Genomic DNA, 15,957 nt, shown 5'->3' with positions numbered 1-15,957 from the left:
TAAAAAACTGATTACCTTGAGGGTTAAAACGAGTATCCTGAAGAACAGAGATAATTTCCTCTCGTGGGGGAAGATCTGGAAACTTTTCCTCTAGAACTGACAGGACTTTCTCCTGCTGCTCTGTAATTGTGTCAGCCTCTGAAGACATGCACTTGAAGAGAATGCTTCCTGAAATTTTGAAAGGCAAAAATCAATACCTCCTGTTAACACAGAAGAGATACAACAGAAACAAAAATGTTTACATTATCCTTTCTTTCCTATTTGGAGCTTGCTTCCATAAGTGAGTTAACTGGATTGGATATCAAATACTTTCCAAGCAGAATAGTCTTCCTATCATGAAGAGGGTTTCTAAGATCTGAACTGGGCAGCTTGTTAGGATCTATGCTACAGCTACATGGCTACTTCCAATATGGTCATGGTTGTGCAGCATGTTTATGTGTGTCCGATACAGTTTTGCAGCATGGCCACCACCTAACATTACGTTGTAAGGATTTATTCATCTAAGTATTAGATCAAGTTTCTGTTTCCAAGCTGAAAATGCTTGGAAACAGTAAAACCACATTGTCAGCCTTACTTCCACGGACATACCAATGAAGCAATCATAACCAGGCAATATGCCAAAATAAGGAGATATACGATCAACTGAACACACATAAATTAAACCGCTTACACTTAAATAGTTGTTGTTTTGTTTTGTTTTGTTTTGTTTTTTAAATCAGTTCTGCTGCATTGCTTGCACCAAATGAGGACTTCTAGAGGGAACTATTTCCAGAATTTTTTTGAAATATTCCTGAGGATAGCAAATAAATCTTACAAAAGGCATTAGGGATAAGCTAAGAAATACGATGTGACACAAGATGACGGTCATTTCAGCATAACTGACTCTTGTCAGTGAACATATGAAAAAAGCACATCACAAAATGATATACAGAATTTTAAAGGTTAAAAGAAACACAGTTCAATAAATAACTTCTTCATAATTGGTAGCTCTTACAATACAAAGGTGAGTTTGATTTCTTCTCAGACTATTGCTACATGAAATATTCCTGACGCTGCTGAAGGTCTGAAGACACTCTCTCATTCCTTGGAGACTAAGATCCACTTATTAATATATCCAAGGACAGCTTTCATCCCCAATTACTCACATTAAATTAAGGATAATAAAATCTTACAAGTCAGCATTGAAATTATTTATTACTATTCTGTACATAGGGATTTCAAACAAGAGTGTGATCACATTGCATCATGACAGGTCAATGAGAAAATCATTGCAATAATATAAGATAGTTCTTATAATCCAAAATGTTGAGTCTTTAGCAAACAGCCAAGAGACGGACATAATCACCCCCAGTCTCACCAGGCTGACAGGAAAACTGTTTTATACCTACTGTACCTACTGTTTTATAAAGGTAGGTACATATGCTATAAAACATCAACAGCCAGGGTTCTTGAATAGAAGATAAATAGATACTGTTCCCTTCCCACAATTTTTTATCCTGCATTGTCACCACAGCAAATAATGAAAAGCATTTCTTCAAAAATTTTAGCAGTACACACAACACTAATGAATTTTGCCATACCAAATACACACCTCCTTATTATAGAAATCTTACGTGGATTTAATAATCTCAATATTATGTGTGTGTATATATATGTATATATATATATATATATATATATATATGAAATTCAATTATGCTACATTTATTTGATGTATTAATCCAAGGAATAAATTTCACATCACGTGGCAGTAAAATCTGCACATCACAGATATGATTATAAAATCACACACAACTGAAATCAATTTTTCTAGTAAACAGGTAAAAATTAAAATACATTTTAAAAAATATTAAATAGGTTAGCAGCTATCAAATTTTAAAAAATTAGTTAGTATGCTATTCTATTTCTCTGTTTTAAGAATCCAGGATACACTAAAGCAGCCTATCATGCTTTCCTATAGGTAACGGTATGCATTTGTTGTGTGAAAATTCTGTATTTCTTTAACAGTAAGGTAAAGTCTTGGATTTGATTTTACCTTTTTAAGGCCTAAACATTACTGTACAAATGTAGAAGTAGAAAGAATTCAGAAATGCACTGTACTGCAGCATCTATCTGGAAGCCTTAAACTTTCCTTGCTGACATCTTTATGTATTTTGACTAGGGAGAGTATCTTCAAATAGCAAAGCAAACTTAGACATTTGGGGATTTATCATTTAATGTAAGAAGAAAATGCAGTCACATTGAAATAAAAACTCAAGGTACTTCAGAAAGCTTTTTAAAAGACTTTTTCCCCTCTTTCTCCCACTTTTCTTCTCTTGTCACAGCAATACTGTAATGCTTGCAATTGTTAGCTTTTCTAAAAGGGTGAAAGAAAGAAAAAGAGACTTTGCAAACTAATAGGATGTCAGTATTCTTTCATTCTTTAACAGTATGCTCATCAACAGAAAAGAAAGAAGAGCACACACTTCTCCCAGATATCCTACACATCTCTGGGAAGCTTAAGATGCCAGCTATTTGAAAAAAAAAAAAAAGAAAAAAAAAAACAAACAGTTAACATGAGGTATATTTGCTTGGCCAAAGGTCAGTAGTCCACTTAGTTATGTGCTCCCTCATAAGTATTTGCTGTAAAAGAGATACATGGGCTCAGAAAACTCCTATAGACTTCACTGAGTGCTGGTGCAACTCCCCAAGGATTTCTGAAAGCACGATGGGGGCTGCTTTGTCTGCTGACAAGCAAAGAGAAAATAAATGTATAATAGGTAATACAAGATTAAATATTATTTTTTGTGTATATCATACTATGCTACAGATTTATTTTTTTTTTTCTTGGGAAAGGTTACTAGAAAATAGGTTAGACCTCTTAAAAAACAATATGCATTTTATTCTTTTTGCAAAGCAGCTTGGAAGTGAAGCACTAGTTTTGCCAAAAGCAATTGCTGCGCATTAATATTAAACATGATCTAATGAAGGCAGAAGTCGTTTTGGGAAAACATTAAGAACAGCACAAGCATCTCCTGAATTATAAGTTTATGGCTGAGAGAAACAGTACAATGAAAATATAGGCATTTCTCCTGTTGAGGTTTTCCTCCACAATCTGCAAAAACAAAGGACAGGGAAAAGGGGAAAAGCAACATTTCCTCATGGAAAGTATACTTCGACATCCCCTGCTCCCCTTCCTATTTTCTCTCCTTCCCCTCACCCTCCAAAAAAACAACACTTCAAATCAAACCAGAACTACAGACAGACCCAAGCAAGCAGTCTTCCCTGTAATTAACAGTAAAGCTACAAAGCTGGAATACAACGTAATTTGGAAAGAGCACTGCCGCCAAGAAAACTGTTTCCACGCATAATAAAAATACCTATTCAAACAACTGCAGCGTTTGTTGCAGTTTAAAATGTCCCCTTCTTTCTACCATGTATCCTAGAGATGAGTCAATTAAGAAACATGTGAGTCATTTGAACAACGTACAAGACAGAGCAGAAAAAATTGGCATCATCCCTGCAATGCCCTAAAAGGGCATTTCTCAACATTAGTCTGGGTGGTCAGGATAACAAACCAGTCTTCTCTACCGAAAGTTAAACTGCCCCAGCAGGGCACAAAGAGACTTCTTCTGTGCAGCTAGTAAGCAGCAAAAGCAAGTTCACATTTAAAAACTGCTGATGCTTTTTCTGTAAATCTGTCTCTGTTTACATGTTGCAGTCTGTACCTTGTGGCATCCTTCAAAGTTTTATACAAATAAACATAAGGAGGTATTTTTGAGAGCGCACTGATCCAGGATACCTGACAATGAGTGCTTGGAAACACATCCTTGCCAGCTGGCTGCCATAAGAAATGTAATGATTCAGCAGTTTAATGGATCTGGAGTTTAGCAACAGCCCCCTTATAAACATCTCCAGGGAAATAAAATAATACAGGCCCAAGACTCTGGCAGGTTCCATAATTCTTTGTTTCTGGCACAAATCCAGGCACAGAGCAAGCTCTAACTCAAGGCAAATACAGCTATACAATGTTATGACTCTCCAAACAGGTTCTGTTCAAAGTCCAGAGATAGAATTAATTTATAGCATGTTTGATGAGCAGACAAAGATATCAGGAAAGCACCCATTAAAAAAAATAAATTAATTAAGACCTTAACTATTAAATACCTAAAGTATTTCACACCTTACATCTTCCCTCAATTTTTTTCTTTTTTTCAAGTAGAAGAGTAGGCAAAGTTTGCTCAAAGTTAAAACATACAAGTTTTGAATATCTGCTCTTGTTATTAAAATCAACAAATTACTAACAGACTGTGGCAACGAAACTTGAACTAGAGACAAGGAATAAAACTGTCACAGCCACTACACAGTATTTACTAAAACATGAGATATTTGTATTATCTTACAAGCCTTCTACCAAAGTACTCACTGGAAAACCAGAAAATGAAAGATGAATCCCAGTTCAGACACCCAGAGCTGGAATCTACCAGCTGTTCAGTAAAAACAAAATCCTAATTCTTATCACTTTGATTTCTGCATTTTTCCTCTCTTTCTGAGATTCCTTCAAAACTGATCCATAAAAAAAAAAAATACAGAGATCTACACTGAAATTAATATAACCACGTGGGAAAAACAGAGAAGCATTCTTTACATTGTTCCTACACCTGTGGAGTATCACCAGAGATTGGGATTATCCTGCTAAACTGAAAGGCACCCAGGTTCTACACATGCATTCTCTAACAGCAAGAATGAAGCTGTCACTCCCATTTCCTGTGCTCACAGGTGAGATGAATTTCAAAATCTGTTAAGGTCAAGGGCTTAAACAAAAGGCCATCATATGAACAGAGAAACATAAAGATTATATGGGGTAGGTTATATTTGATCTTTTATTTTTAGATTGTTTGTAGCTTGATCTGATATCTACAGGCATCTATATCTATGAATTGTTTTTTCTGCTATCAGAACAATTAATGAGATTCATTGACTTTTCTGAATTAATGAAGGGTTCTTACGTACCAAAAATCTCCCCTAATTTAAGAGAAACAGAATAAGACTTGTGATATTGTTCAACATTCCATACGCTCAAATTGCATTGCTGTTGCAAATAGCAAGACATCAGTCACAAGTACAGCTCTAGTTATTTAGGCTTGGTCAGTCCCTTCTCGTACTATGCTGGTGGAGGTATCCAGTATCCACTGTGTTCTGCTAACGTTCACTACTGAACACTATTGAACACAAAAATTAAAATTTACTTTCTAATTTTAACGTATCTATACATATTAGCTACTACATCCCTTAAAACTGAAAACAAACATTCTCAGTACTTCTTTATTTTAATTTTGATTCAAAGTATAGAGCCAAAAGATGTGGACACTTACTACCATGTATGGTATTTATGCATGTTCTTGATTATTCAGAGCACTACTTCCTGACCTTCTACCACCAAACAGGTAGTCCATGAGATACCCAAAAGCCTTTTATGTTTTCTGCCTCCAGAATCAATCACTATGCTTGATCTTTTGCCTGGATTTCCTGGACAGCTACTCAACCAAAATTTGGAACTTACAAAAAAATTTTAAGGAAGGTTTACAAGAGCTTTTTAGTGTGGAAAGGCTTTAGAAGTGCAGGTTAAATTCTGCTAGTTAGAACTTTCTCCATGGAAACATAAAACAAACAAACAAACAAACCTCTTTGTAATTTTTTAGAACATACTTGCTATCATAGTAATCAGTACAATAACAAGTCAAGACTCCATTAGTTTCTGAAAGCGTAGGCTAGATTTCTTAATCGTCATTAAATATGTCCTTAAAAGGCTATTTAACACTGAACGACAATTATATCCTAAAATCTTTATAATTCATTACGGAATACTAAAATTAAGTACTTAGCTTAAAGGCAGTACTCCTTTCTAGCTCCAGCTTTATTTTCTATGAAAGCATTCCGCTGCAGCAAATAAACTGAACAAACTAATGTAAATGATAGCTATGAAGACAAAAAATGAAAATACTTCTGAGTATTGAATTCCCATTCTTTACACTGTATTGGACAAATGATACTGAAGAAAAGAAGATGTAATGAAGATTTGGTTACAGAGTCTTTAAGCAGCAGAAGTTCTCAATCATGCCATTAAAACATCATTGTACAAAAAGGTACCACCATCAGAAGAAACTCTAATATGTAAATATTAGATTCCAACCCATTCTGCTGTCCACAGGCAGACAGCGCCAAGCTGCCAGCACTGCACAGCCCCTGGAATTGAAGAACTGCACAGCTCTTCTAGCTACCCAGCTGGTGTGTCGACAGCTCCATTTAATATTCTTGTCTAGTGATACAGCAAAGACCTCTCATGCCTATTTTTAAATGCACATTTTTAATATTCAATATAATGTTACTCTTTAACAAACTCTTTACTCCCTGCTTCTTTTATGAAGCTTCCTGTGGTCTTTAAAGGGATTGTTAACCAAAGAATGGATCACACTCTTTCTGCATGAGCAGATTCAGAAACACTCCATTAAACCTTTCAGTATTTAATATAAAGAGTAATCTCTCACCTCTGAGGAGATAAGCCAGTTGCTGAGTGATTAACTCTGGTGCTTCTTGAAGAATCTCTTTTACTACTAAAGAGGAAGAAGATGCTTCTAACTCCAGGCTGCCATCACACTGCTCATCTGGATTGATGACTTTGACAACAGCTGATTCCAAACTCTTATCCTCACTATCAAGTAAATTTAAAAAATACATTTATTTTTTTCTGTCTAGTTGCTGAGACAACCAAATAAAACACTGCAAAAACTTTTTAAAAATTCTAGATTGTAACATCACTGTTATTCAAAATTTGCTATGAAGCCAAAACATGTTATAATCAAGCCCTAAAACAGAAATTTCAGGATGAAGATCCACAATGATTTTATCAGCAAGTATTAAACACTTAACTGTTCACAGTTCTGTTACCAAAATCTTTAAATTTATTAATTTGAAAAAAAAAATAAAAAAATTCTACAAGTACTGAAAATTTCATCATACATAAAAGGGAGACTTGGAATTTCCCCATTGAATGTTTTGGCAACTTACAAAAGATCTTTATTTTGCTTTAAAACATTTTCTGTTTCTGCTTTCAGTAGTACCAACAAAGCCATAGCACATTTTACAATATCAAATACCAGTCATAATTCCTTAAAAGGAAGAAAAAGGAGTGGGCAGTAATAAACAAAAAGCAAATCTTATGGATATTTTTTCTTTGAGAAAATGTACTGAATTCTCAGCAGTCGTCAGAGAAGCAACAGAGATTTACACATTTCTTATTTTAGATTTTCTCTACTATTGTTTTTATCTACAAAACACCTCAGAGTAGGATGAAGCTGTTTTGCTTTTTCTTCCCAAGGCTGCATCATTAAATCTACAGCACAAGCAGAATATTAGTTATCTTAAATGAGGTTCTAAAGGGAGCTGGAAGCAAACAGTGCTCTTCAACCTTGACAAGAGAGGCAGACCACTATAAAGAAGCTCCCTATGTTCACCACTGGCTTATAAACTTTACTGCTTAAGGTGTACAGGCTCCCACAGAGCAACTCAGTTTCTGGCATGGAGGACATTTTGAGAAAAATGCCATGGTTTGTAAGGATTTCAGTAGTCTAGCAGCCATACAAAAATCATAGATGATATAAAAGCATAATATGAGCTGTTGCTAGGTACATTTACAATAATTTCTATTCAACATTAGTTTTATTTAAAGCCAGTCTTGCCTCTGACGTAAACATCTCAAATTTCTGTTTCTCTTTAGGAGAATCTTAACAGCACATACACTTTCAATTGTTCTGGCCACCTCCAAAACAACAAGAGAGCTTTAATTCCTTTAGTGAAAGCTAACTAAGAAGCAGGAAAAGAAAGGTATTGTATTTACTGGTTACAAGAAAGACCATTTAAATTATCTACTCCAAGCTATATGAAAATACAAGTTGTCTTAAAAATGATCAAAAACGATGGAACAATGGAACAATTATTACTTTGGTATATGTATTAAGCATAATCACAGAATCATAATGAGAGAAAATGTATTCTAACTTCCTTTTTTTTTTTTTCTTTTTTCTTTTTTTTTTTTTTTTTTTGCTGTGCTAACATAGTAATATCAATCTGAATTCAGAAAAAGCATAAAATATGATTTTCAAAATAGGTCAAACCCATAAGCCGTTTTCTTGTACATACGGTGCAATACCTTGTCAGCATATTGCTGTTTGTAAGTGTTAAAGACAACTTCCCTTCAGCATTCAGCTGATGTAAATTGATTTCATCTCGGAAGATATGGAATGACTCCGGGATATTCAGCTCCTCCAATATAAACTTTGTCTCTGTGAAGAAGCTGAAGTCTCTTCTTGGTATATTTAGGACCGGTAGGCAAAGAACATCAGGAGGACTGACCTGTAATGCACATGTGTAATTATGAGAGTTGCAAGAAATAACGCTTGATTTATATTAGTCATGTTTTACTAGACTGAGCAACTAGAAAGTTTGGATTTTCTGTTAAATTTTTGTCCTTTTACTTCATTCTTTATGAACTACTTCTGCTCTTTTTATTTGTTTCTGTCTGTGTGCTCCTCGTGCAGAACTGCTGCAAAATGAGGAAGGAGAGAAAATGATCTATTAACTTCTGAAAGCCTTAATTAAATTTTTCAGGAAAAGATGATGTTTTCTTCAAAATTCTGTAAATGCAAATAGACAATATTTTAATTCATGGAAACCCTCTTTAAAAAGCCCTGATAGTTTTAGTCAAACTCTGCCTCTCAAACTTGATTAATTTTACATTTGTGACACTGGATTGGGATGAAGAGCCAGAAACATCTACTTTTAGACTAATTACCTTACTCTCTAAATAAACTCCTGATTGTATGGAAGTCAGCAAAATAATATCCACTTCCATAGGGTACAGAAGTCATTCCATTCATCTGAAGCTTTTTACAAAAAGTGGAGAATATTCTTTGACTACAATTGTTAAGCCATCAAATTCTTTAGGTCATGGTATTTCTTTTACAATATGCATACACAACACTAAGCACAACACAATCACAAGCAGAATGGACCTCCAATTGCAACCTCTGAAACAAAAACTAAAAGAGATGAATGATTCATCCAGGCTCCTATGAATCAACAACTTAAGTAAAGCAGTCACTTAAAGATCTGTAATTTATACTGCAGGTTTGTTTATGTAATCACATCTAGATAGGAAGTTTTTATGGGATGTCTTACCTGACTTAACAGCAAGATGTCAGTAATAACTTGTAACAAATAAGATCCCTCTCTTGTTTTTTTTTTTCATTACCTTGTCTAGAAAGTAGGCATAGGCCACAGCAGAAATAAGAGAGTCCAAATCACAGGATTTACTTCCAAGAACAACATGTACTTTCTCCAAATGTTTGCTCCGGTTCTGTAACACATTAGAAGACAACTGTCATGAGTGACAATGAGAAAAAAAAAACAAATCCCAATCACCAAGAATCTTCAAAAGACGCTCTAAACATCCAGGTGCTGTTCTTAGCTGCAACACCTTTTTTCACAGTTTGTTCAAAGAAATTTGGGTTTCATAAAAGATGCAGTTCAGAACACAAGGAGTAACCTGATGGGCTCCCTTTAGCAGCAAAGCAACATATAAGCACTTTCATGCATATGTGGAAAAAGACCTCAAAAACAGATCTCATAAGAAAAGCAATAACAAAGAGTGTGGAAATACACACAGAAAATTGGACACACAGAGTTCTACCTTTCCCTGTTTTCTTTCTTTGGCTGAAACCAGTAAATAGACAAAGTAACAACCCTTCATCCAGCTCTTCAGAAGCAGGAAACACTGACTGAAGCACCAACAAGTTTGAGCTTTCCTCACTGTCAATGAGGAGTCTGTTCTGCATTTGAACAAATTATAGCCTTCCAAACACAGAATCACAGAATCACAGAATGGCCAGGGTTGGAAGGGACCTCAAGTATCATGAATCTCCAACCCCCCTGCCACATGCAGAGCCACCAACTTCTTCATTTAATGCTAGAGCAGGCTGCCCGGGGCTCCATCCAATCTGGCCTTGAACACCTCCAGGGATGGGGCATCCACAACCTCTCTGGGCAGCCTGTTCCAGTACCTCACCACTCTCTCTGTAAAGAATTTCCCCCTGACGTCCAACCTAAATCTCCCCTCCCTCAACTTAAAACCATTTCCCCTCGTCCTGCAGTTATCTACCCTTTCAAAGAGTTGATTCCCCTCTCCTCTGTAGGCTCCCTTTAGGTATTGAAAGGCTGCAATGAGGTCACCCCGCAGCCTTCTTTTCTCCAGGCTGAACAAGCCCAGCACCCTCACCAACTGCATGATAGGAAAATATTACAGAGTGTCTTCTTTATAACCACACACACACACATAAAAACATAAGACAGCGTTCTTTCCCTTGTGTACATTATTAAAGCTAGGCTAGCTCCACGGAAACATTCCACTTTTTTTTTTTTTCCTGATTTACGCTTCATAATTTGAGAAACCTATCTGACTGACACTAAGGTAAAGACCTCAGAAACAAATACATGCAATCAAACATTGTAGCTCTTGTGGTGTAAAGGTGAATGTACTCTTTGTTATTTCGAACTACAATTTTTCACTATCAAATTAAAATTTAATCTTTCCATAGAAAGATAATTAGTATACCATTCTCAATAATTATAGCTCTGCAGTAAGTTAAAACTAAAATTTTTTCCTCAGTGTCTAGTCTTTCTTTTGTATAAATCTAAGGAAGAAACTGTTCTTTCTCCATTATATGGAATGCAGCCATGAAGATACCTCTGGGTAATTAAACGAGGACAACTACTCTCTATTTCCTAAGCGGTGGGAAAATTTTAACTACTTAAGACAGATTACTTTCTTAAGTGTACAGAAAATGGAACAGATTTGCTCATTTAAACTGTATGTCTTCATCAGCAGTAAACCTCCCCCTACTTTTTTCTTTCCTTCTCTTAATACAGTCTTTTTCCTATATGATTCTTGTCAGCACACATTTCTGACTAATTAATGAAGAATGAATGAAAATAAAGTTCATGAGTTCATGCTTTGCTTTTTTTTTTTAATTCAGGGTCTACAAATCTTTTTTCTCCAGGCTCTTCAAAACTGCATAGCAAACAACATTACATAGACAAAGTAGGAAATTGAGTGTACTGACAAATTGATTATTCAATCTATGGAGTCACTCATCTCTAAGTGCAAACAATATAAAAAAAATCAACTCATCTAATGTCATTTTGTATGTACATATTCTCTATCTATAAATTACTTGCTTCCTGTTTCTCATATTGCATGAAATGCTATCTCATATAGAACTAGCAGGGATATTCAAGAGTTTCAGTGATGACTGTCAGACCTATTCATCAAGCATATTTTTTTCCAAAGAAAATGGTAATAAGAAATTTTTGGTCACATGAATTTGCTTTGTTTGTACACTTGTTCGTACAACTCTGATGTTTACAATGACTGTTACAGAGCTACACTGCAGTCTTCAAATCTGTAGAAATTGTGTGAGGAGTACCACCAAAGATAGAAGAATCACTTCGTCTACAAATTGCATAAAGAAGCTCTCATATTAAATATATATACATATATATATATGTATATTTTAAAAAGCATATTTCACTCAGTTGTGTGAGCTATCACATCCTAATTTTCTCCTAACTCTTAGAGTTCAGAATGGGGACAAAATAGTTACAAGAATTTATGAACCGTACACTTTTGAAGAAATAAGAAAAACACTGCTCTAAAGAGTAAATTACAAAGAGAATACCGTAGAGCAATAAATCTCAGGAGACCATCTCTTCTTCAGTATGCAAAGAGGTCAACTAGCTACCCACTAACTGATTTTTTATTTTTGAACTCTACCACACAGATATTTCATCAACACAAACAAACGAGAAAAGACTGTGGAAATACTGGCATTTCCTCAATCTGTCCTCACGACCTTAACAACAAATCTGAGATAGAGCTTAATGGCTGGGTTCTTTTGTTACAGCAGCAGCAAGATACACAGCAAGAGGGTGTATTTTTCTGTTAAGGCTTTTAACATACTTCATTTCTGAATGACAGCTGGCTTCTTCCAAAGAATTTCTGCCTAAGCACTCAGCTATGCAGTAGAGGCAACTGAGAGGCTACTTCCAACTTTATCTCAAAGGAAAGGGAACAGAAAACAGCTTTCTGAAGGTGTTCTGTTGCACACAGCCTTTCTCAGGCTGCTCCAGAGAGGATACATTTTTACTTCATGCATGACAGTCAGCTCTTTTAATGATAGTACCTCTCCCTGAGTAAGAATCTGTTCAGTTGCACAAAACTATCACACTTCACACTCTAATCTCTCATTTGTGGCACTTAGCAAAGTTTTTTTTTTTTTTGGTTTTTGCTTTTTGGGGTTTCTTTCGCAATGAGATTTTTCTAATAGAATAGAACAGTTATTCTGTTAATAGTAAAATACAAACTAAGTTTGTAAGTTGTTTTAAACTAAATAGAGAAGAAAAATCCTTTCTCTATTTCTTAAACTATCCCACATTACTGATAATATTTACATACATTTATATATCTATATTTACTTAACAAAATTCTATTTCTAGATACTTTCTCTTTTTTCATGCGTTAAAACAATGCTGCTATTGAAAAGATGATGGTTTTCTTCGGATTTGGTTGGTTTTCTGTCCTTTTATTCCATTGAATAATAGGCAAGAGAAGTCTCAGCAGTATTCTAGCTCTGATCTCAGCAAGGGGATGTTCTCGGTATACTTATATTCTTATCACATTTAATGAAAATGTTTTTGTATTTCACAGATTTTAAGTTTAAATTAGACAGAGCAAAAAATGACATATGCAAGGGCCACGGGCATCCATGGGAAAGCACATACACAGGAGCATGTTCTCCCTAATCCCTGTCAGCATATTAATACAGAATTACTTACCTTCTCATTGTCCAGTGACTGCCACTAAATAGTGGCAGTGATAGATAAAAATCACACTTGTACAATCTATTCACATGGACAACTCCAAATGTCTTTACTATTTGAAATGGATATTCATCCAATGCCAGAATCACAGGTGATATTTTCATATCCAGTGAGATTACTCAGACAGCTAGACAGCATTTTCCCCATTCTATTTTAACATAAGAAACATTTTTGTACCAATAACACAGATACTTTATCGAAAGCCAAGTGATGACTGGTGTTACGACTGAGCAGAATTAATACTGCTTTAGCACGTGCTGGACAGACAGCTTCAGATTTGTACATTTGGTAAAAGATCAACTCTGCCAAACTGTAAGTAACTCATCTCAGCACAAAAGGGTGCTTTCCATCAGTTCTGCACATAGGACAATGAAAACAACTTTTTAAAACCTTAATCTGATTTCAGCATCTTAGAAGCTGTAAGAGTCAGTATTCACAGCAAGACTGCATCCTCAGCTTGTCATTACTGGCAAAAAGGCACCACCATCCATGGGTGAAACAAATTAGGAGCTGGTCTTTCAGGAACAACCAGGTCCTGACATTATACCACTTACTACAACTTCTAGAGACATTAAAAGCTAGCTTAAAGGAAGGTACTGACAGAACTCAGGCTGTAAGAATAGAAATAATTGAAGACATTGCTACAAAACTGTTTTCATATTGATTAAAATAAAGTCAGTGTAACTCAAAACAATATTTTTTTCCATCTGCCAGGGCTAAATATGAAATTACCTAAAATAGTATAAACTGAACACTACATAAAACAATTCCTCTCTGAGATGTGCTGCCTTTTTTTTTTGTATATCTGGAACAAAAATATGCCGTTCCTCTCAACTATCACATCAAATGACAGTTTTCAAAGAGCATATAAAAGAAATGGCATTCTTCAGCACAGGTGACATCTTCAACTCTGATGGACCTACATGGAAAGCTTCCTTTCTTAAGTTGGCGACAGCTATTCTGAGGCTGGAGCAACTGTAACCTCAGCTTTGAGGGCTGCTCTTGGTTCAGAAACCAGCACAACACTTGCTCATGTTACTATCTATTGTGGTTTGATTTACTAGCTTTTTATTTCCTAGTAGATCAAGGAATAGGATAGGCTCTCTTCTGACAAACCTCACATGCTCTTTCAAAGAACAGAAATATCTTTTTTTATTTTTAACATTTCCTGATCTCTGCTCTGCTTTTCCCTAAGCATAATTTTACTCTCCTCCTCTCAGAAGTCTAAGATATTTAACTTCCCCATCATTTCCTCTCTCCACATGCAACTCCCTGAATCACTTTTTAATATCGTAGCACAACATATTATTAATAACCTTCCAGATAGTATATCTGCTGTAAAAGTAACGGTAAAGCACACTCTCTGAGCTTCAAAGACTGCTTTCTCTTCTGTCAGACCAAATCATTTTGCATATTCTATTGCTCATCAAGTAACTAGGAGAAACACAGGCACATGGATCTGAGACTTCCTCATCCATGACAGCAAAACTTCTGATCTATCCTGCCAAGCAAAGGTCTCACCAGAGAAGCCCAGAGTCAGGCAGGAGAAGTTTTACATTCATGAACTCTGTGATGTTTAGCTGCAGCCGGACTGTAAGAAATTATTAACTCCTGCAGGTATCACAGCTAACTTTCAGAGGATCTGTGACTTCTCAGTCTAAGAAGCCAAACATTTTAAAGGTTGATGATGATGAAACCAGAACTCATAGATTAAGCAATAAAGGACACCATCAATCTCTCTTACTGTTGATGGGTTTTTGTTCAGCTTGATTAACTGTAAACTGTAAAATGCATAAACACTCGATGTCTGAGATAAAATGAATTAAGGAAACAATATGCCATTCTCAGAGTGCGTCAGTCAGGATAACTCAGTTCTGATCAGACCTGCACAGATCAATACTCAATCATGCTCACAAAATCTGATTTATAAGCATTTAGATACTTCTGTGGTGAAAAATATATTTTGTTGGTTCTTAGCTGCATGAAGCAGCTGACTCATTTAAAATTACTGCATATACTGGTTTGCAAAAACTTTGGCTAGGATATGTTGCTACAGTGATTCATCAAATTATACTACCTCAGACAAAGAAAACATTCTTTTCCTTTTTTTCTTCTGTTAAAATAGAAGGTGAAATGATCTTGAAAGATAAGAAATCCTGAACTTTTTCTGATATAAAGCAGGAACCTCTGCTGGGTCAAGTAAAAAAAAAAAAAAAAATTGTTTATTTCCCCTTCCCTTCATACACGCACATGCACCCAGTCACACACAGTCTTGCTTTCTGACAACTATTTTCTTTTTGCTCCAAATCTCAACGGATCTTCTATCCTTCACCTGCAATGAGATCAGTGCATTTTGCTGCACAGCTGATGGTGCAGTACCTGTCAAGGATACATTTTCTTTCAAGAAAGAAGCTCTATGGCTCAACAGAAGCATATTAATAAGGAAGAAGCTGCACAGTCACATGCTAATACAGTGCCAGACACAACTCTGAAAGCTGCTCCAAGTTTGCTGCTGAAGCATTAACATGCCTGCTAAGCAAATGTGCTCAGTTTTCATGCAGATGCATGAGAAAAAGCCTGGTGATCTGTAGCAATACTCAACTGAGATTTGGAGACTTTTACTTAGACAAGAGGATTTTTGTACTACTCTGTAACTTTGATATTGTGCCTCCGATCCAGATTTACAATTTTTCTACTCATTTCAGAGTATATACTACATTTGCCTCGTAATATCAGCCAGCGTTATATCTCCATCAGTCTGAGGGTTTTTAAGTTGATTATCCTTCTCTGTTGTCCAACAAATGGTTTGTAGCCAAGGCAAAGTTAATTTAATATTTTATGCCAAGTTCGACTTACTTTAATATTTCATTAGTCTCTTCACTAGAGAGCTTTATACTGACCTGAAAAAAGTCATCCCACTAAGTATTCTGTTTTGTCTTATTTTTGAGGACAGAACATTACATTTATCATGTATGGTATACAATA

At 35.5% G+C, this 15,957-nt stretch overlaps 1 protein-coding gene across 7 annotated transcripts in view; it reads right to left on the bottom strand.

Annotated features, from left to right (window-relative positions):
- The window catches only part of PRUNE2 (prune homolog 2 with BCH domain), a 138,406-nt gene that overhangs the window by 96,185 nt on the left and 26,264 nt on the right, over positions 1 to 15,957 (bottom strand). For 5 of the 7 annotated variants that reach the window (XM_090130806.1, XM_090130807.1, XM_090130808.1 and 2 more), the window contains exons 2-5: positions 9,290 to 9,394; positions 8,189 to 8,391; positions 6,528 to 6,691; positions 16 to 168 (exon numbers count right to left, since the gene is read on the bottom strand). In XM_090130806.1, the coding sequence (XP_089986932.1) occupies positions 16 to 168; positions 6,528 to 6,691; positions 8,189 to 8,391; positions 9,290 to 9,394 (625 nt within the window). Of the gene's footprint in view, positions 1 to 15; positions 169 to 4,405; positions 4,535 to 5,354; positions 5,539 to 6,527; positions 6,692 to 8,188; positions 8,392 to 9,289; positions 9,395 to 15,957 lie in introns of those variants that run through there. The other 2 variants (XM_090130812.1, XM_090130811.1) reach the window with 2 other exon arrangements.

This window comes from Phasianus colchicus, chromosome Z, assembly GCF_987193195.1.
Source record: "Phasianus colchicus chromosome Z, bPhaCol1.hap1.1, whole genome shotgun sequence".
NCBI classification, from domain to species: Eukaryota; Metazoa; Chordata; class Aves; order Galliformes; family Phasianidae; genus Phasianus; species Phasianus colchicus.
Note: the sequence above shows the minus strand (reverse complement) of the source record. Positions and strands in the feature narration are given on the sequence as shown.